The sequence below is a fragment of the Sturnira hondurensis genome, unplaced genomic scaffold, assembly GCF_014824575.4.
Source record: "Sturnira hondurensis isolate 20B ecotype Veracruz unplaced genomic scaffold, ASM1482457v3 Scaffold0021765, whole genome shotgun sequence".
Taxonomy (NCBI): domain Eukaryota; kingdom Metazoa; phylum Chordata; class Mammalia; order Chiroptera; family Phyllostomidae; genus Sturnira; species Sturnira hondurensis.
In genome coordinates, this window is record NW_028094396.1 from 1,828,772 (window position 1) to 1,851,861 (window position 23,090).

The 23,090-nt window shown below is 38.6% G+C and overlaps 1 protein-coding gene across 2 annotated transcripts in view; it reads right to left on the minus strand.

The window, feature by feature from the left end:
* Window positions 1–22,244, minus strand: part of LMLN (leishmanolysin like peptidase) — a 74,860-nt gene extending 52,616 nt beyond the window's left edge. For both annotated transcript variants that reach the window (XM_037033677.1, XM_037033676.1), the window contains exons 1-5: window positions 22,026–22,244; window positions 7,982–8,079; window positions 7,276–7,306; window positions 6,078–6,160; window positions 5,476–5,593 (exon numbers count right to left, since the gene is read on the minus strand). In XM_037033677.1, the coding sequence (XP_036889572.1) occupies window positions 5,476–5,593; window positions 6,078–6,160; window positions 7,276–7,306; window positions 7,982–8,079; window positions 22,026–22,244 (549 nt within the window). The remainder of the gene's footprint in view (window positions 1–5,475; window positions 5,594–6,077; window positions 6,161–7,275; window positions 7,307–7,981; window positions 8,080–22,025) is intronic.
* Window positions 22,245–23,090: the final 846 nt, after the last annotated feature.

Genomic DNA, 23,090 nt, shown 5'->3' on the forward strand with positions numbered 1-23,090 from the left:
ACCAAAGGAAAAGGAAATACTATCAGATTTGTGGCACTTTCTTTGATGTTCCCTGAGTAATTCACCCAAGTTTTCTTCTGTGTCACTAATTGTTCTCCGTCTAGATGATAGAGATGGTCCAGAAACCAACTTTGAAGATGAAGGTTTTACTTCCTATAGCTCTTGCACAGGGTTTTTTTTCACTACTATCTTCAAGGTGACACCTGTTTTCACTCACAGATGTGCCTGAATCTGATGGTTCCTGCTGATTGACTACTACCAAGTTTCTGTAGATCACTGTATATATTTTCCTGTGTTCTTCCATAGAGAAACTTGACACTCCAAACAAATCCCCTTAGATCATTTGAACGATACACAATATGTTGTTCCTTCTCATCATATAATTGTTTATTCATAATATATTGCCCAAGATAAAATATAACTGGTTGGGAACCACCCTGCCTGGTTTCAGAAGCTGTAACCCCCACCTCGTCATAGCCAAGGCTGAGTGAGAGATCTTGGGACCATAAACTGCTAAGGAGACAGAGCTTATCTCCCTAGTAGGGGCCTCTGCCCCCTTTATGTCACCCTGCTTGACCCCAGCCTGACTAGTTAGCCAATGACGGGTAAGATTCCTCAAGGGAGGGACAACCTAAGACAGGCACAGTCAAAAGGGGCCCCACAGGGAAGGACTTGGGGGGGGGGCTATAGAAAAAGGGGGTGATGGACCCTTGCCCCTCAGCTTTGACATAGCCTGAGTCCTCATTCTGTCTGCAGGAAGTCTCCTAATCTCTTGGCTGCCTTGCTTCCCCTGCCTGACTTAAGCCTGAAACAATGACGAGGGCGGTGCAGCCCCGTGGTGGAAAGGGCAGGTTCCCCGGGGTGATCAGGCCTAAGAAAGAATACATAAACTCCTGTGAAACCTGCTTTGCTAAGAATGCCCTCAATTGTGTGATAAGGGTCTGAGCAGGAAATGAGTTTGTTTTCCGAAGTTTTATAGCCCCTTAGTTAACTGAACCTGACTCAGAATAAACCCCCGTAGCTCTTTGTATGTTATCTATTGTTTGATCTTCACTGTCTGACAATGACTGATGAGCTTCACCAGTACACCTGTGCAAACTGAACCCAATAAAAGCCCATTGAGGAAAAGGCTCCTGGTTCTTCTCCTTTGAGAGATGGGCCACCTTTCCTCCCCACGCAGATCATGGTGAGGAGTCTTGGTAGACTTATTCTCACTCATGGCAGACGGGAGCTCTGTGGGCAAAGCTCCCCCCAAATAACCTCTTTCATAGTATAAGTGTCTTTTGTGTACCAACGGATTTTGACAACTTCAAAAGCAATGGTTTGGTCTCACCACGGTCTCTTGTTCCAAAGCTGGAATCTGTGAGGTGCTTATTGCCCATCAGTAGACACACATATGTTAGTATCTCCTATGTCTGGAGAAGAAGGCTCCTGATATAGAAAGTCGCAAAACCTTGATCAGAGGGCTGCCTTTGACTGGGCTTCTTGCTCCATTTTCCTTCTAGAAACATTGGCCTGTACATGCCCCAAGAGAAGTCAAGCAGGACAAGGGGCACAAACTTGAGATACCTGCTGCCCTTATACATTTTTTTTTGCAACTTTCTACAAATCTACAGTTATTTCAAAATTATTTTAAAATGTTTTATTTAATATATTTCCTATTATAAATAATTCATGTATCTTTAAAAATTTAAATACAGAAGTACATAAGGTAAAAAGGTTAGTCATTGTGTAATGTTACCCTTGTTTCTAGCTTTCTAAGCAAATTGTACTTTGTCCATCTGTTTTTAGAGAACTTCTTTTATTTAAAAAGTTCCTAAACAACCATTATCTTCAAATTATAAATGAAAAATCAGTAAATTGTGATTTTTTATGCATAAGTGATGCTTGAAAAGAGAGAAAAATCAGAAATGCCCATTTCATTACATTGTTTACTCTTGCTTCTCTAACAAATATATATTTTTTAAATTCAATAACTTTAACCTATTAATAGTTGGTGTTACTAAAAGATGTGATTTTAAAGCTTTCCCATGATCACTCATTTACTTAACAAAAACAAAACAAAACACAGGTTTCTCAAGAAGTAGAAAGCAGAATTTGGAAAAGCCAAAATAATTAAAAACAAACAAAAACTGCCTTAGAACCAAAGCGAAGATACATGTTTTAAAATGTGTAGGAAATGTCTTTAATGTCTTGGGAAAAGAGATGGATATGTAATTAACAAGTTCCTTTAATTTTTATTTAAAATTTTATTAATTTATTTTTAAAGGGAGGGAAAAGGAAGGACAAAGAGAGGGAGAGAAACAACAGTGTGTGGTTGTTTCTCATATGTTTCATACTGGGGACCTGGCCCACAACCCAGGCATGTGCCCTGACTGGGAATCAAACCAGCGACCCTTTGGTTTGCAGGCCAGCACTCAATCCACTGAGTCACACCACCCAGGGCTATTTTAATTTTTAAATGTGTCCCTACAAACCTTTATACTCTAAAGAAATTTGAGAAAAAAAGTAATTTAGTTGTATTAGTGCCAATACATAGGGGTCTAAAAGCGTTTACTGAGCTTTAAATACCTTAAGAAAAAAATTACACAAATACCATATGATCTCACCTTTAACTGGAACATAATCCACAAAACAAACAAGCACACAAAATATAACCAAAGACACAGAAATTGAGAACAGGCTGATGGTGACCAGAGGCGACAGGGGAGGAGATTATAGGGGAAAAGNACCAGAAACCAAGTTCATCCACCATTTTCACAGTGGAGAACTCTGTCCTTGGTCCCCTTATGGCCTAGCGGGCCCCCACAGGAAAGGGTGAAGGGTTTGCTGGAACAATTATAAAGGACACGTGAACAATAACAAGGCGGATGGGAACAGGGAAGGGAGGTGGGGAGGGATGGGGTGGTGGGAAGAAGTGGGGGGAAAAGGCAGAAAACTGTACTTCAACAACAATAAAAAATGTTAAAAAGGAAAAAAATTACAAAGTAAACTTCATCTAAACAAACGCTTAACTTTGGTTACAAATCAATGTTTAGTAATATATTCATTTTCTATAATGTGAGAACACAGTCCAACATACAAAATATAGCAATAATCATATTTTTAAAAGTATAATAAACTGTATTCTGATTTATGCATTTAAATTTATCTTTTTTGATATAATATACTATGAAAAATTTGAACCTTACAAAAATATATACCATACCAAAAAAAAAGTCCTGCACAATACAACTCTTAAAGAAAAGCAGATTTTGGTGTGTGTTCAGATTTTTTAGTATGTGTATATACCTCCAGAAAGTTTCATAAATTTTTATTGTATGAATGTATCTTTTTAAAAATTGTTTTTATTTCAGCTTTACTGAAAGTTGAATAATTTAGTAACTTTTAAATATAATAGGCTAACTACATATACTAACTTAAAACTTTTTTTCATTTAAGAGCTTAAATATCTTTCCAAGTCAGTATGTAGAGATCTACTTCATTCTTCAACAGCTACAGAGTATTCCATTACATGGTTAGACTATAATTTAACTAATAATAATACAGGCATATTTGTAGTGTATTTTGGTGTTTATGATGTGGCAACAAGGTTTACTCATGTGGAAGGCTGCTCCTGTGTTCCTTCTCCATCCATTCAACCATGGAAAAAGTCAAACCTTGTCTTTAGCAAGGCCAAAACAAAAGCCAATGTTGAGAGTTTTCACTTCCTATTAAGCTTAGTCCTTGCTCTGGCTGGTGTGGCTAAGTGGACTGAGTGCTGGCCTGCAAACCAAAGAGTTACCAGATTGATTCCCAGTCAGGGCACAAGCCTGGGTTGCAGGCCAGATCCCCAGTAGGGGGCATGTGAGAGGCAACCACACATTGACATTTCTCTCTCTCTCATCCTCTCTTCCCCTCTCTCTAAAAATAAATAAATAAAATCTTTAAAAAATAAAGCTCAGTATTTTGGAGCCCACACCACCTGTTGTGGGCCCCAGTAGCTGCTAAACTCATGATTGCACACACCCAGGCAAGAAAGTATGCAAACACAGGTGGCAAGTGCAGGTAACAAGCAAGACAGATTGAAAGAGTTTCATTGTTCCCCTGGAATTATATTACCTTGGGTTCAGGATAAACCAGGTGCTTTTTCAAAATAACTAATGAACTTCCCAAGCTTTCATGGGATTGTTGATGGGCTCACCCTCTGGTTAGACTGACAGACCTCTATGGTCAAGCACCTCCTTTTGCACCCCTAGCAATACAGTACCAGGGTAGATGAAAGGAGTGTTAATCGCCTTGGTGGAGCAAGGCTATGATGCTCTAGTGTGTGAAGCTGTAGCCCCCTGGCTACACCAGTCTATTAAGCTCAATGTCTAATTCCCTTTACTTTACTTTCTTTATTAATAATTAGCTAACTACCTACGTTAACATTCCCCCCGAAGACCCTAAGCCTTACAATCTTACAAGGGTAAGTGGATGCAGGTCTCATCTTCTGTAGCTGTTTTTTTTTTTTACTGTCAAGGGTGTAGTCCTGTCTATTCCCAGGCTCAGAGGATCTTTCTATCTGTTAAAGGAATAAAGGAATAAAACGGTAGGAGAGTCTTCATACATGGTGGAGGAATTTTGCAAAATTCAGGTCAGTGAGCTGTCCCTTGGAGGCAGCATATGTAATGTCTACAGGATTACGATGTTGGACAGGCTGGCATCCTTGTTATATTCACAAACCATAGATCCCCTCCCTCCTGCTGGCTCGCAAAATGTTGTAGGTGGAAATCAGGTTCTTCCATGGGATCACATGGAAAGCATTTCAAGAACCCATGCAGGGAGACTGTGGTGTGATAACAAGGTTTATTCATATAGAAGGTTGCCCCTGTGTCCCCTCTCTGTCCATTCCACCATGAAAAAAGGTCCAACTTTGTCTTCAACAAGGCCAAAACAAAAGCCTGTGTCCAGAGTTTTTGCTTCATATTAAGCTGTGGACTCCAGCAGCTGCTAAACTCATGTGATCATGTGCTCTGGGCCAGAGTGAGCATGCCAACACACAGACTGAGTACAGGTCATGAGCAAGAGAAAGAGTCGCATTTACAGTTTTACAAAGAATATCCTTGTACATATATTACATATTTATAAGTGTTTTTATGGAATATATTTGTAGGTTGGGTTGAAGTATAGATTTTTTTTAATTTTAAGAGATAATGTCAAATTGTCCTTTATAGTTTTCGAATATATATCTGCTAAAAGATGTTTTAGAGAATAAAGATGAAGGTCTAAGCTGAACTGAATAAGCAGTCCCAGAGATAAATTTTAAAAAGGAAAGAAAATATCATTAAATTCATTTTAAAACCAATGAAAGAATAAAATCAGTATACCTAACTGTGATTACTTTGGGTAGAACAATGAAGCTTTTAAATTTAAAAATCTCTTGACACAGATTCAAAATTTCCATTATATTTATTCTAAGAATAGAAACATTGCAAGAGCAGGCTGAATTACCTGGAGGTGCTCTTCAGGCACTATAACTGGGCCACATTTTGTATGCTGTGCACATTCTCCAGTACAGTATCTATGGGGATCATTTTCTTTCCGTAGGTATTGGTTTGTTGCACATTGTCTACAGTTCATTTGAACATCAAAGTTTAATACAAAAAAAAGAAAAATAGTTTATATCAGTGAAAGGCATTTAAAAAAAACTAGTAACTGCTATATTCGTTAATTGATAATTAGAAAGTGACTAAGAAAGAATTTTGGTTTCATGGGAAATCCTCCTGATCTGGGTTTTCAAATACCCAAATATTTCATAAAGCTAATACTCAGGACAAACAAAGAAGGGAGAAAGGAAACAGAGAAAGTGAGGGAGAGAACAACTACACCCTGGGAAAACATCTAGTAGGTCACCATGTACCAGAAAATCAGAAAAGAGTGATCACCCAACAGATGCTTTTATATTCTTTAAAAATACCTGCATGTTAGTCTGTAAGAAAAGGCATAATGAAATATTCTAGTATAAATTTAATAATTTGCCATACTGGTTAGAATGGGAAGGGCAGAGTGCTAAATGACAGGAAAATGATCTGAGTTTAATGTGACATACATACCTGCTAAGTAGGATAGTGCCTGCAGGTCTGCGAACCTGAAAAGTCTTCTCTAAATAAGAAATAGCTTGTGGGAAAAGTTTGTTCTAAATAAAAGTTGAAAAAAGAAACCAGTCAGAATTATACTCAAATTATAAATTACATTTAAAACAAGTAGGCACAGGATTTTAATGACTGAGGGTAAAAAAAAGCGCCTTACAATTCTGGAATACAGATATTCATTAGTCAAAGGTTGTATGACAAGGAGTAGGGAAAAGAGTAAATAAGTCTAGGTGCAAAGGAATTTCCTACTTTTCTAGCTGATTTTAAGGAAAGAACACTAGATGTAAACTTACTTCCTTATCTCCATTTAAATAGAATATTGGAAAACATAAATCTCAACTATTAATCTAAATTACTTCATATTTGGGACTGAGTTGGTTGGTTCCAACATTAAAGTAGTTTATGTTAAGAAAATTTTATATTGCTGAAGGGAATGAGCAAAACACAAACAAACAAAGAAACAAAAAGCCTCATAGACACAGACAACAGTATAGTGATTACCAAAGGGAGAGGAGGATGGGGTAGGTTGAGGAGGGTAAAGGAAGGATAAATGGTGATGGAATGAGACTTGACTTGGGGTGGTGAATACACAATAAAATTTACAGATGGTGTATTATAGAATTGTACACCTGAAACCTACATAATTTTATTAATCAATGTTATCCCAATAATTCAATTTAGGAAAATAAAAAGTCAGTCTTATGTTTAGAAGATTTGCTTTAACCTCACTTACTTCTGTAATCAATTATCAATTGGCTTTGTGTGTGTCTGAGTCTCTCTGTAACAGTTAAAAAACTAATGAGATTAGCGCTTCTATAAACAACGTTGGCATATCATCCTTTCAGGTCAATTAATCTTCAGAAAAATAAGCATTTCCACCACAACATAATCTCAATGTATTTAAAAAATCAGCTTTTTTACACTATCCTTACACTATGTTCTCCTGCCCCAAAACTTGAGAGAACAAGAAAATGAGAAGATTAATTTAATATTAAATTATAAAATGAAAAGACTAACATAATACCAAATTCAGACAAGTCTTACTGAGTTGTTCACAAAAGTCATGTATATATTTTTCTTTACTGAAGTAGAATTTACATAATTAAATATACTTATTTTAAGTACCCAGTTCAAGCCATGAGTATTTTTTTTTACCTACCTTAACAAGGTATCTTTTTTCAGGGAGCAACCTGAAATTGACAACATGAAACATAAGAATTGCAATGCTGGGGCAGAGCACGGTCTCGTTTATTCAGAACATCTGGCAGAAGCCCCAAGGAATGCTTTGTGGAAACATACAGTATAGATCCCCCCCAAATTTTAATTTATCTCAATGAACAGTTGAGAATTTACTCTGTGCCAAAACACAGCACTGTACATAATCATATGCTATTTCATTCATTTGGGAAGTTCAAGATAGGAAAGGACATCAACTATGCTTAATAGAGCTTCATAAACTACCATAGATTCATAATTTATCTGTTTTCTGGACCCCTCTTACACTAGATAATAAATTTAGACTATATCATCTCTGGTTAATAATTTTATAAATGTTCTTATTATTGTATATGTAAGCACTTCCTCTTACTCTTCTTCCAAGTAACCACTGAAGAGGTGCCTTCTAGGTCTGTTATTGACCACAGCTAAATAGATCTACATTTTTTCTGTTCAAATTATTCAGATGTATAAATTTTAATCATACTTCATGGTCATCATCTTTCCCAACTAAAGAGTATTTTTAGCTTAATTCCATCTTGAAGGTGCATTGGCACTTAGTTCAATCTATGAACCTTCAGATAACACATAAAATATATTTAATAATTTAATTCTTAATAAAAAAGGTGACAATATAAATATGTACTTACTCTTCAATACTTTTATCATACACAGTCTTGATTCTTAAATGTTCATTAACATCTCTTTTTACAACATGATTTGCCTTAAGATGGACCTTATTTATGACCTGAAAAAAAGATTTTAAAAAGATGTTATATAGATCAGCCAACTGAGGTCCTGACTTAAAAATTAGCCCTGGCTGGTGTGGCTCAGTGGATTGAGCAAGGGCTTGCGAACCACACCATCGCGGTTCGATTCCCAGTCGGGGCACATGCCTGGGTTGCAGGCCAGTTCCTGGCAGGGGACACACCAGAGGCAACCATACATTGCTATTTCTCTCTCTCTCCTTCCTTTCCCCTCTAAAAATAAATAAAATCTTTTAAAAAATTAATAAACTAGGGGAGCACGGGGGTGGGATGGGATGGGAGTAATAGACAGAAAACTATACTTGAAAAATAATTAAATAAAAAATTTGGGGAAAAAATTAATAAACTAGCTCTGACTGGTGTGGCTCAGATGATTGAGTGCTGGCCTGAGAACCAAAGGGTCATTAGTTTGATTCCCACACAGGGAAAATGCCTGGGTTGTGTGTCAGGTCCCCAGTAGTTGGTGCACAAGAGGCAAGCACACATTGATGTTTCTCTCCCCTTCTCCTTCCCCTCTCTCTAAAAATAAAATAAATAAAATCTTTTAAAAACAAATTAATAAACTAGCCCTGACTGGTTTGGCTCAGTGGGTTGAGCTTCATCCCACAAACTGAAGGGTCGCCAGTTCCATGCCCCAGTGAGGGCACATGCCTAGGTTGTGGGCCAGGCTCCCACTTCGGGGTTGTGAGAGTTAACTGATCAGTGTTTCTGTCCCCCTCTTTCTCCTTCCCTTCCCCTCTCTCTAAAAATAAACTCTTTAAAAATATTAGTAAACTGAAATTCAAGTATACTACCAAGAAAAAATAAAAGAATGAATAAATGGAAAGATATTTCATATTCATGGACAGAAAGACCCAATATTGTCAGGATGTCAGTTCTTCCCAACTTGATGTATAGATTCAATGTAATTTCAATCAAAATTCCAGCAAGTTATATTGTGGATATAAAGCAACTGATTCTAAAATTTAAATAGAAAGACGTAACTTTCAGGGATCATTTCTATAGTTCGTTAAAATTTATGTAGAGAGGCAAAAAAAAACAGAATAGCCTACACAATATTGAAGAAAAAGAATAAAGTTGGAAGACTGACACTACCCAACTTCAAGAATTACTACAAAGCCTATAGAGAGGCAAAAGAAGAAACAAAAAGACCAACAGAACAGAATAGAGAGCCCAGAAATAGTACCATATAAATACAGTCAAGTGATCTTTGAGAAAGGTAAAAAGGCAGTACAATGAAGCATATAATCTTTTCAACAAAAGATACTAGAATAACTGGCCCTGGCTGGCGTAGCTCAGTGGTTGAGCGCGGACCTGCGAACCAGACAATCGCGGTTTGATTCCCAGTCGGGGCACATGCCTGGGTTGCAGGCCAGTTCCCGGTTCCTGGCAGGGGACGCACGAGAGGCAACCATACATTGATATTTCTCTCTCTCTCTCTCTCCTTCCCTTCCTCTCTAAGATAAATAAATAAAAATCTTAAAAAATAATTAAATAAATAATTTTTTAAAAAGGTACTAGAATAACTGGATATTCACATCGAAAAAAGTGACTCTAGACACACATCTAACATCCTTCATAAAAATTAACTCAAAATGGATTACAGACCTATCTAAATGTAAAATGCAAAGCCATAAAACTCTTAAAAGATACAATAGTTGTGAACCTACATGACCTCGGGTATAGGAATGACTTTTTACATAGAACACTAAAGGCATCATCCATGAGTGAAATAATTGATAAATTTAACTTTATTAAAATTCAAAACTTCTCAATGAAAGATAATTTCACGAGACTAAAATAACTCACAGGCTAGAAGAAAATATTTGCAAAAAGCACACCTCATAAATGACTATTATCCAAAATATACAAAGAACTCTTAAAATTCAACAATTAAGAAAACAACCCAATATATTAAAAAGGCCAAACATTTTAATAGACACCTCATGAAAAGAAAATATACAAATGACAAATAAGGATATGAAAGGATGTTCCACATTATATGTCATCACAGAAACACAAATTAAAACAACAATGAGATATCACTACACACCTATTATAATGGCCAAAATCTGGAACACAGACAGCACCAAATGCTGATGAGGATGTGGAGCAAAAAGAACTCTCATTCACTGCTGCTCAGAATGCAAAATGGCACAGCCACTTTGGAATACAGTGTGGCAGTTGCTTATAAAACTAAACTTATGCCTACCATAACAACCTAGGAAATGTGCTCTTGGTACTTCCTCAAATGAGTTAAAAACATGTCCATACAAAAATTCATGCATGGATGTTTATATCAGCTTTATTAAGAATTGCCAAAACTTAGAAGCAACCAAGTTGCTCAGTATGTGATGGATAATTAAACTGTGGTACATTCAAACAATGAAATATTATCCAGAGCTAAAAGATAAGGTTTCAAGCCATGAAAAGACATGGAAGAACCTCAAATGAATACTACTAAGTGAAAGAAGGCAATCTGAAAGACTACATATCATATGATTCCAACTATACAACATTCTGGAAAAGGCAAAAATATAGACACAGCACAAAGATCAGTGTTTGGGAGATGTTAAGGGGGAGAAAAAGATGAATAGATATAGTACAAAGTTTTTAAACTTTTTTTCATATATTTTACTGATTATGCTATTAACAGCTGTCCCATTTTTCCCCTTTATTCCCATCTGCCCTGTACTCCACTCCCAACTAATAACTCTCCAAATGATCTGCATTTCTATGATTCTGTTCTTGTTCTGCTTCTTTGCTTAGTTTATTTGGATTCAATTATTGGTAGTTGTGAATTTACTGCTGTTTTAATGTTCACTGTCTTGATCATCTTTTTTTTTTAAGATTTTATTTATTTATTTATCTTTAGAGGAGAAGGAGAGAGGAAGAGAAACATCAATGTATGGTTGCCTTTTGTGCATCCCCTGCTGGGAACTGGCCTGCAGGGAACTGGACTACAACCCAGGCATGTCCCCTGACTGGGAATCGAACCACAATCCTCTGGTTCGCAGGCCTGCGCTCAATCCACCGAGCTACACCAGCCAGGGCCTGATCATCTTTTTCTTAAATAATTCCCTTTAGCACTTCATATAATAATGGCGTGGTAATGATGAACTCCTTTAGTTTCACATTGCCTGGGAAGCAATTTACCTGCCCTTCCATTCTAAATTATATCTTTGCTAGATAGAGTAATCTAGGTTGTAGGTCCTTGCCTTCCATCACTTGGAATGCCTTGCAAGTCCCTTCGAGCCTGCAAAGTTTCTTTTGAGCAATCAGCTGACAGTCTTATAAGAACTCCTTTGTAGGTAATTGTCTTTTTTTCTCATGCTGCTTTTAACATTCTCTCTTTATCTTTAACCTTTAGCATTTTAACTACGACGTGGTCCTCTTTGGGTCCACCTTGTTTGGGACTCTCTGTGCTTCCTGAACTTGATGTGTATTTCCTTCACCAAATTAGGGAAGTTTTCTTTCATTATTTTTTCAAATAAGTTTTCGATTTCTTGCTCTTCCTCTTCTGGTACCCGTATGATTACAATGCTGGTACATTTAAAGATGTCCCAGAGACTGCAAAGGCTATCTTCATTTTTTTAACTCTTTTTTCTCCCTGCTGTTCTGATTGATGTTTTTTCCTTCCTTGTGTTCCAAATCATTGATTTGATTCTCAGCTTCATCCTCTCCACCGATGGTTTCCTGTAGATGTTTCTTTATTTCACTTAATGCAACCTTCATTTCTGACTGGGTCTTTCTTATGGAGTTGAAATACCCAATAAGTTCCTGGAGCATCCTGATTACCAGTGTTCTGAACTGTGCATCTGAGAGGTTGCTTATTTCCATTTCGTTTAGTTCTTTTCCTGGAGTTTTGTTCTGTTCTTTCATTTGGGTCATATCTCTTTGTCTCCTCATTTTGGCAGCCTCTCTGTGTTTGTTTCTGTACATTAGGTAGAGCTGCTCTGACTCCCTGTCTTAGTGCACCTGTTATATTGTATGGGCCACCAATTCAAAAGAACCTATGCACCCCAATGCTCACAGCAGCACAATTTACAATAGCCAAGTGCTGGAAGCAACATAAGTACCCATCAGTAAAGGAGTGGATCAAAAAACTGTGGTACACTTACACAATGGAATACTACACAGCAGAAAGAAAGGAGCTTTTACCCTTCAGGACAGCATGGATGGAACTGGAGAGCATTATGCTAAATGAAATAAGCCAGGCAGTCAAAGACAAATACCACATGACCTCACCTGTAAGTGGAACTGAATCAACAGAACAAAGAAGCATGAAAAATATGACCAGAGACATTGAAATAAAGAACAAACTGACAGTAAACAGGGAGGAGGCAGAAGAGGAATAACAGGGGAATAACCAGGGAAAGAAAGGGAAGGGCTGTCAAGAAACACGTGTAAAGGACCCATGGACAAAGCCAAAGGGGGGAAGGACTGCAGGGAGGTGGGATTGGGGGAAGTGGTGTTGGAAGAATGGAGACAATTGTACTTGAACAACAATTTAAAAAATTAAAAATAGGCAGGACTTCCAACCAAGATGGAGGTGCAGGTAGACACACTGTGCCTCCTCACACAACCAAAAGAAGGACAACGACAATTTAAAAACAAAACCCCAGAACTGACAAAAAAAATCAAACAGTATGGGAGTTTGACAACCAAGGAGTTAAAGAAGAAACATTCATCCAGACTGGTAGGAGGGGTGGAGTTGGGCAGGGGGCGGAGAGGACTTGCAGCAAGGGAGTGGCTGGTGGACCCAGCAAGGGAGTGGATTGTGGAACACGGTACGTGAGGCTGCAGCTGGCCAGCAAGGCAGTGGCAGACCAGGTGGTTCCACATTCATGCTCAGATAAACCAAGCAAAACAAACAAGGAGCAGGAACTCCCAGCCTCGCAGGAGAGCTCCTTGGAGACCCACAGGGTCCTAGAATGTACATAAACCCATCAACATGGGAATCAGCACCAAGAGGGCCCAATTTGCTTGTGGGAAGTGACTGAAATCTGGCATAGAGTGGAGCAAGCACCACTGTTCCCTCTTGGACCCCTCCCCCACATACAGTATCACAACACAGCAACATGGGTTACCCCACCTTGGTGAACATCTAAGGCTACGCCCCTCACTACATAACAGGTGCATCAAGACACACACACAAAAAGGCCCAAATGAAAGAACAGATCAAAACTCCAGAACAAACACAACTAGGAGAAGAAGAGGTAGCCAACCTATCAGACGCACAGTTCAAAACACTGGTGATCAGGATGCTCACAGATTGGTTGAATTTGATCGCAAATTAAATGAAAAAATGAAGGTTATGCTAAGTAAAATACAGAAAAATGTACAGGGGATCAATAGTGCTGGGAAGGAAGCTGGGACTCAAATCAACGGTGTGGGACAGAAGAAAGAAAGAAACATTCAAGCAGAAAAGAATGAAGAAACAAGAATTCAAAAAAATGAGGAGAGGCTTAGGAACTTCAAGGACATCTTTAAACGTTCCAGCATTCGAATTATAGGGGTACCAGTAGGAGAAGAGGAAGAGCAACAAGTGGAAAACTTATTTGAACAAATAATAAAGGAGAACTTCCCCAGTCTGGCAAAGGAAATAGACTTCCAGGAAATCCAAGTTATCCAGGAAGCTCAGAGTCCCAAAGAAGGTGGACCCAAGGAGGAACACACCAAAGCACATCTTACTTACATCACCCAAGATTAAACTTTTTTTTTAAAGATTATTTATTTATTTATATATCTTTAGAGGGGAAGGAGAGAGGGAGAGAAACATCAATGTATGGTTGCCTTTTGTGCGTCCCCTGCTGGTAGTTAGCCTGCAAGGAACCGGCCTGCAACCCAGGCATCTGCCCTGGCTGGGAATCGAACCGCGATCGTCTGGTTCGCAGGCCCGCGCTCAATCCACTGAGCTACGCCAGCCAGGGCTACATCACCCAAGATTAAAATGAAAGAGAGAATTCTAGAAGCAGCAAGAGATAAGGAGACAGTTACCTACAAAGGACTTCCCATCAGACTATCAGCTGATTTCTCAAAAGAAACCTTACAGGCAAGAAGGGGCTGGAAAGAAGTATTCCAACTCATGAAAGGCAAGGACCTACATCTAAGATTGCTCAATTCAGCAAAACTTTCATTTAGAATGGAAGGGCAGATAAAGTGTTTCCCAGATAAGGTCAAGTTAAAGGAGTTCATCATCACCAAGCCCTTATTATATAAAATGTTAAAGGGATTTAATTAAGAAGATAAAAACCTGTACAGTAAAATGACAGCAAACTCACGATTATTAACAACCACACCTAAAACAAAAACAAACTAAGCAAACAACTGGAACAAGAACAGAATCAGAAAAATGGAGATCACATGGAGGGTTAGCAACAGGGGAGTAGGATGGGGAGTAGGATGGGGAGGCGGATGGGAAAGGTACAGAGAATAAGTGGCACAGACGACAGGTAGAAAATAGGCGGGGGAGGGTAAGAATAGTATGGGGAAAATAGAAGCCAAAGAACTTGAATGTGGGTGAGAGGGAGTGTGCAGGATGGAGGGGAGTGAAGGGGGGAAAATGGGACAACTAATAGCATAACCAATAAAATATATTTTAAAAATAAAAATAAAATAAAATGGCAATAAATACATATTCATCAACAAAAAAAATTGTATGGGGCTGAGCTTTAGATAACCACTAGAGCAGGGCAACCTGTGTGACTGCTCTGGTGCTCTGTGTGGGAGAGGTCTCAGAGAGGGGAAAATGTCATTGCCTAGCCTTGGTAGTTTTGCTCAGGTGGAAGCTCTCTTCCCACTTGTGCTTTACTTTCTCTCCGTAGGCCACTAGTGCCCTTGCAGCTATTGCCCTGGTGCTGAATCCCAGAGGTGGTATGTCTGTATGACTCTGAGGTCTGTTGTGAGCCCTTAAAGAGGATACAATTTNGGTAAGGTCAAGTTAAAGGAGTTCATCATCACCAAGCCCTTATTATATAAAATGTTAAAGGGATTTAATTAAGAAAAGAAGATAAAAACATGTACAGTAAAATGACAGCAAACTCACGATTATTAACAACCACACCTAAAACAAAAACAAACTAAGCAAACAACTGGAACAATCAGAAAAAATGGAGATCACATGGAGGGTTAGCAACAGGGGAGTAGGATGGGGAGTAGGATGGGGAGGTGGATGGGAAAGGTACAGAGAATAAGTGGCATAGACGACAGGTAGAAAATAGGCAGGGGAGGGTAAGAATAGTATGGGGAAAATAGAAGCCAAAGAATTGGAATGTGGGTGAGAGGGAGTGTGCAGGATGGAGGGGAGTGAAGGGGGGAAAATGGGACAACTAATAGCATAACCAATAAAATATATTTTAAAAATAAAAATAAAATAAAATGGCAATAAATACATATTCATCAACAAAAAAAATTGTATGGGGCTGAGCTTTAGATAACCACTAGAGCAGGGCAACCTGTGTGACTGCTCTGGTGCTCTGTGTGGGAGAGGTCTCAGAGAGGGGAAAATGTCATTGCCTAGCCTTGGTAGTTTTGCTCAGGTGGAAGCTCTCTTCCCACTTGTGCTTTACTTTCTCTCCGTAGGCCACTAGTGCCCTTGCAGCTATTGCCCTGGTGCTGAATCCCAGAGGTGGTATGTCTGTATGAGTCTGAGGTCTGTTGTGAGCCCTTAAAGAGGATACAATTTCTTCCACTGGTTTTTACAGCCAAAAGTTATATGGACTTATCCTCTTGGTGCTGGGCCCCTGGGCTGAGTGGTCTGGACTTGGAGCTAGCATCCCTCACTCCTGAGCTATCCCTCCCATTTTTTATCCACCACATATGGATTAGAACCACCAGTTCCCACCTCTGTGCCTCTCTGCATCTCCACCCCTCCTACCCATCTGGATGAATGTGGCTTCTTTAAATTCTTCATTGTCAGCCTTTCACACAGCTGGATTTTCTTTCTTTCTTTTTTTTAAATTATCTTTGGATTTTCTGAAAATTCTGGGTATATTTGTTTTGTAGTATAGCTAGCTGTATTTTCTGCTATACTTGTGTGCTGAGGTAAGGTGTGTTTACCTATGCTTTCACCATGGCCAAAACCAATCTTAGAGACTTATAAGACACTAACAATTAGGCAAAAAAATGTAAGGATATAGCAATCTGAACTAAACTGTCAATCACCATACCTTATTAACATGTATAGAAACCTATACTATAAAATACATATTCTTTACAAGTACACATGAGAAGTTAGATAAAACATATGTTGAAGTATAAATAAAACAGTATCAAATTTCAAAGTTCTGAAACCTTATAGAAGATACTCTCTAAATTAGAAATTATTAACATAAGGTATCTAGAAAAGACCAAATATTTAGAAATTATATTTTAAACATTTTTAATAACCCATGGATCAAAGAAAAAATTGCCAGGGAAAATAAAAACCCTTAGAACTAAACAATATTTAAAATACAATGTGTCAAAACCTGTGACACATAAAGTTGTACCTACTTAGAGTAAAATTTATATCTCTAAATGTTTATATTAGAAAGAAAAAAAGGCTCCATAACAATGATCTAAGTTTCCATCTAACAATGTGAACAAAGTAAATCCACAATAATAAGAGAAAATTAAATCAAGAACAGAAAACAATAAAATAGATAACAATCATTATCTATTTTACCATTATCTAACAACCAATGGCAATAACTGGTTATTGTGAGGGTTAATATAATTAATAATCTCCTAGCATGACTGAACTTGGAAAAAACAGAATAAACACCAATTACCCCATTAGAAATGAAAGAACAGATATCACTCCAGATCCTACAGAGACGAAAAAGTAACTCTTTTATAAATTTACCTCAAGTGTTCAGCCTAGTAGTTAGATATGATATAATCTGTGAAGTGATTCTCTTGATAATTCTAGTACCCACTTGGCACCACACCTAGTTATTACAGTATTATTGACTATATTCGCTATGGTGTATTTTATATCCACATGACTATTTTCTAACTTCTTAGAAAGGATCAATTATTATGAACAACTTTATGCCAATAAATTAACCAATTCAGATGAAATAAAGTCTTTGAAAAATACAAGTTACCCAAAATGACAACATCGAGTAGAAAACATGAATAAACTTACATCAGAGAAAGAGTTTTATCTAAACCTCTCTACATAGTGGTTGCTTGAAAATAGGGATTGAGTATAAATGGGCACAAAGGATCTTTTTGGAGTGATAGAAATTTTCTAAAACTGGATTATGGTGATGGCTGCATAATTCTGTAAACTTATTAAAAACCAACTGGACAGAGCCCTGTCTGGAGTAGCTCAATGGATTGAGTGCAGGCCTGTGAAGCAAAGGATCGCGGTTCGATTTCCAGCCAGGGCACACGCCTGGGTTGCAGACCAGTTCCCAGCAGGGGACGCACGAGAGGCAACCACATGTTGATATTTTTCTCCCTCTCTCTTTCCCTTCCCCTCTAAAAAAATAAATAAATAAATCATTCACTGGACAATTAGGTGAATAAATTTTATGACACAGTATATATACTATAGCTCAAAAAAGGTATTTAAAAAATTCTCTGTAAGAAAACTCCAAGCCAATGTGGTTTTAGTTATGAACTATACCAAAAATTTAAGGAAATTATTTCAATTTTATTTTTATTTTTAAAAAATGTTCACTGATTTTAGAGTTTTATTTTCTATTTCATTGTTGTTTAGTTACAGTTGTCTGTTTTCTCCCCATCCCTCCCCTCCACCCCCTCCAAACCCACCTCCCACCCTTGCTTCCACCCTCCCCCTTGGTTTTGTCCATATATCCTTTATAGCAGTTCCTAAAAACCCTTCTGCCCACAGTCCCCTCCCCCCTCCCTATTGTTATATTGTTCTTAATTTCAATGACTCTGGTTACATATTGTTTGCTTTTTTCTTTTGTGGATTACATTCCAGTTAAAGGTGAGATCATAAGGTATTTGTCCCTCAACTGGCTTATTGCATATGGTATTTGTCCAACCAACTGGCTTATTTCACTTAGCATAATGCTCTCCAGTTCCATCCATGCTATCACAAACAGTAGCAGCTCCTTTCTCTCTGCTGTGTAGAATTCGATTGTGTATATGTACCATCATTTTTTGATCCACTCATTTACTGATGGGCACTTAGGTTACTTCCACTATGTAGTTATTGTCAATTGTGCTTCTATGAACATTGGGGTGCATAGGTTCTTCTGGATTGGCGTTTCAGGATTCTCAGAGTATAATCCCAGCAGTGGAATCGCTGGCTCAGAAGGCACTTCCATTTTTAGTTTTCTGAGGAAATTCCATACTGTTTTCCACAGTGGCTGCACTAGTCTGCATTCCCACCAACAGGGCACTAGAGTTCCCTTTTCTCTACAGCCTCTCCAACACTTGTTTGTTGATTTGTTTATGTTGGCCATTCTGACAGGTATGAGGTGGTATCTCATTGTGGTTTTCATTTGCATCTCTCTGATGGCTAGTGATGCTGAGCATCTTTTCATATATCTCTGGGCCTTCTGTATGTCCTCTTTGGAGAAGTGACTGTTCAGGTCTTTTGCCCATTTTCTAATTTTTTTTTGTCTTCCTGCAGTGGAGTAGTGTGAGTTCTGTATATATTTTGGAGATCAAGCCCTTGTCCGAGGTGTCACTGGCAAATGTTTTCCAATGGTTAGCACATATGTTTTCCCATATGGTTAGCACTCCTTTCATTTTAATGCTGTTTTCTTTAGTCATGCAGAAGCTTTTTAATTTGATGAAGCCCCATTTGTTTATTCTTTCCTTTATGTCCCTTGCTTTAGGGGACATATCCATGAAGATATTACTGTGTGGAATATCTGAGATTTCCTGCCAATGTTTTCCTCTAGGACTTTTATGGTGTTACAACTTACACTTAAGTCTTTTATCCACCTTCAATTTATTTTTGTGTATGGTATGAGCTTGTGATTGAGTTTCATTTTTTTGCATGTAGTTGTTCAGATCTCCCAATACCACTTGTTGAATAGGCTATCTTTGCTCCCTTTTATGCTTCTTTCCCCTTTGTCAAATATTAATTGACTGTTGAAACTTGGGTTTATTCCTGGGCTCTCTGTTCTGTTCCAGATTTTTAAAAAAATATGTTTATTGATTTTAGAGAGAGAGAAACAGAGACTGGCTGTCGCCATACATGCCCCAACCAGGGATCAAACCCACGACCTAGGTATGTCCCCTGACTGGGAATTGAATTAGCAACCTTTTGGTTCATGGGACAATGCTCCAACTGACTCAGCCACACCAGCCAGGGCTGATTTCAATTTTATAAGAGGATGGAACACTTCAAAACTCATTCTGTGAGGTCAGTATAATTCTGATATCAAAAGCTAACAAAAACTTGACAAAAAAAGGAAATTTTAAACTAACATCACTCATAAACATAGACACAAAAGTCCTTAACAATCTATTAGCCAATTGAATTTTGAGGTATATAAAAATTATATATCATGACCAAGTAGCGTCTATCCCAAAAACACAAGGTTGATTTACTACTAAAAATTCAATATAATCTACTATATAATAATACATATTGTATCACTCCATTTATGCCAACTACGTTTAGAACAGGAAAACTGATCTGTTGTAAAATCTAAATCTAATATAAAATAAAAATCAGAATAATAATTGCCTGGGATGGACAGGAGACTGACTGGCACCAGACAGGAGGGAACTTCCTGAAGATATGGAAATGTTCTGCATTATGATTGGGTTGTGAGTTTTACATGAATTTATATGACTGCATCTGTTGTATTTCAATATATGTAAATTTCACCTTCTGAAACTTTAAAAAGTAGCAAGTGGAAGGATGGGAAATGGATAGAAGTACACGAAACAAGAATGACAGAATATTGATGTGTTGAAGCAGGGTGATAAATCCATGGGAATTCATTATACTAGTCTGTTTTTAGTTTTAATTTGTATAGTAAAAAGTAAAAACAATACAAAACACAGCCCTGGCTGGTGTGGCTCAGCAAATTGAGCTCTGGCCTGCAAACCAAAGGGTTACCAGTTTGATTCCCAGTCAGGGCACATGCCTGGGTTGCAGGCCAGGTCCCCAGTAGGGGGCATGTGAGAGGCAACCACACATTGATATTTCTCTCCCTCTCTCCTTCCCTTGCCCTCTAAAGATAAATAAATAAAATCCTTAAAAATTGTTTTAAAAAAACTTGAACAATTCTAGTCTCCAAAAAGCATAGGATCTGTCACTGGAGATAATTCCCCTATTCATGGAGATATTAAAATAGAAGTTGGACATTTGTACACTGGCAAAAACCACTAGGAGAAAACAGCTATTGAGTTTCCTTCTAACAGAGATTTTGCAGGTGTTTGAACTACTGCCTACTTTAATCTAAATTAAAAGAGAGAAGCATAGGGCCTTGTGGGAATTATTTTAAAAAGAATTTATCAGAGGAGTGGGTGAATTGGAGATACGTTGTTTAAGGGTACAGACTTGTAACCAGTACATAAATAAATCCTGGAAATCTAGTACATTAGCATAGTGATTATAGACAACAATAATGTATTATAAACTTAAAAGTTGCTAAGGGCCTAAAAAAATAAAATAATTCAGCCAAAATGCAGTGTCCCGATAAAAACTGTAATACCACTACAAAACCCAAACTTAGTGTTTTGGCACTTACAGTTGAACAGTATGCATAGAATTTTTTGTAAATTACCACAAAAATAAGTGGTTTTAGATTTCTGGGCTGAACTGAAGATTTCTAGGTTAACATTTCTTGATAAAGTAATATGACAAATTGTACAACTAATCACAACACGCAACCCCAGTTACTGCGTCTCCTTTCCTCAAAGAATAGTGATTGTTTTGAGACCTTCCTCTGAACTAAGTACTGTGGAGTAATCAAAGTATAAGACAGGAACTTGATTCTAAGGAACCTTACAATTTACAGCCCTGACTAGCGCGACTCAGTGATTGAGTGGTGTCCTGCAAAGTGAGGGGTCTCGGTCACCAGTTCCATTCCCGAGGGCGCAAACCTGGGTTGCTGGCCAGGTCCCAGGTTGGGGGCATGCAGGAGGCGGCCAACTGATGTTTCTCTTGCATATGGGTGTTTCTCTCCCTCTCTTTCTCCCTCCCATTCCCTATCTCTAACAAATAAAACTTTCAAAAATATATACTAAGAAAAAATTTAACTACCAAAGCAAGACATGCCTAAAAAATAAGCCAGCAACACATAGTAGTACCTGATTGAGAGAAGAGAGTACATATAAGACCTACCAAGAAATGGAAAGCGCATTCTGCTAGTGTGGCTTCAACAGGATGACTTGAGCTAAGGAAACTTAAACTGAGACTGAAAGAATTTAGACAGGAAGCAAAATGGAGTGGGAAGGAGGCAGGCACTTCCAGGGCAGAACAGGGTAAAGCAAGCAATGTGATGAGGTAACTTGAAAATAAACCTGAATTTTGTCTCCTCAAAACCGCCAATATCTCTCTAATGCCTTCTCAAACCTTTAAAGTGTGGTCCTTGAACAATCAACATCACCAAACATCTGGGAACTTGAACTACAATTACTGGGGACCCATCCCAGACTTAATGAGTCAGAAAGTAGGAGAGTTGGACAACAATCTGTGATTTAACAAACCCTTCAGGTGACTGTGATGCATGCTCCAATTTGGAAATCACTGCTCTAGGTCTACCTGCTACGCTCAACTCTACGCACATGAAAGTGATGAGATCTAAGTGCCACACAGCGCTTCGCTGGGTGGAGGAAGGGAATTGATGGCAGATTTCAACCATCCATGAGTTCAGTCTTTGGCCCAGTTTTCGCTTCCTCTTCCCGTACACCTAGTTCCAATCATTACTTTCTTTGCCATTGCCTCCCGTTTTACTCTACCCTCACAGGGCCCGCTCCCGCCCCACCGCCGCCCTACCTCAGTGTCAGAGGGGACGTGGTGCCGGCAAGGAGGTGAACTGCCCAAGGAGACAGGAATAGATGTAGCGCTGGCCCGCAGAGCGCCCAACAAGAGTAAAACGCCTTGGACCCATAAAGGACTGCTCCAGCCCCAACGGCTCGAGCCCGGGCCTGAACCCGAGGAACTCACTCCTCCACCCCACTCGGGCGCCATGTTCGGGCTGAGCGTCGTTACCATGGACTACGTGACGCCTCCGCGCCCGGCGCCAGCCCCGCCCCTCACCACTTTGGACAGGTGGGGGGGGGGGCCTTTAGCGAAAAGCTGTTTTTGATTGGCCAGCGTCACCCGCAAGAAGTTCAACGCAAACCTGGGACGAGTCTCTTTGCCCGAAGTCAGCCAATAAATGCTGTTTAGCGGCCCACGTGAGTTGGCCTGTGAGACTAGTGATGTTGATGGTTTTAGGGCTGGCAGTATGTCGGAGTCTTTACTGAGGAGTTTTTTACTCTTTAATTCAGTTATTTCCGGAAAGGATATGTACCCACTAGGTGCCAGGTGGCTTAGATAAACATGAACTGCTGCAGAATTTTTTATGGTTTAGCACTAGATGTAAAAGGTGAATGGAATATACTTTTCATTTTTAGTTCTTATCGTAAGTCACCAATTGCAGGTCCATTTCTTTTGAAGTCATTTACTGTAAAATCAACGATTTGTCCTTTATTATTCAACCCCACCCCTTATTTAAAACCCCAAAATTGAAATTGTATTAACCCAGTAAGAGATTGGGTGGATCCTTGCCATTAAGGGCACTAACCTTCCAAACTAAGCCGTGCAGGAGGGTGGGGGTTAGGGAGTGGAAGAGCTAAAAAGAAAAAGGACTCATGGACATGGACAACAGTGTGGTGATTGCAGAGGGGAGGGATATGGGTGGAGGTAGAAGAGGGTGTAAGGGGGATAAACAGTAATGGAAAAAATACAGTACAAGAAAAAAAATGAGCTGTGAGGAACTACAAAAAAATTTAGAAAATTGGGACAAATCTGTGGCCCCATTGAGGAAACAATTAAAATGACAAAGTATAAACACTT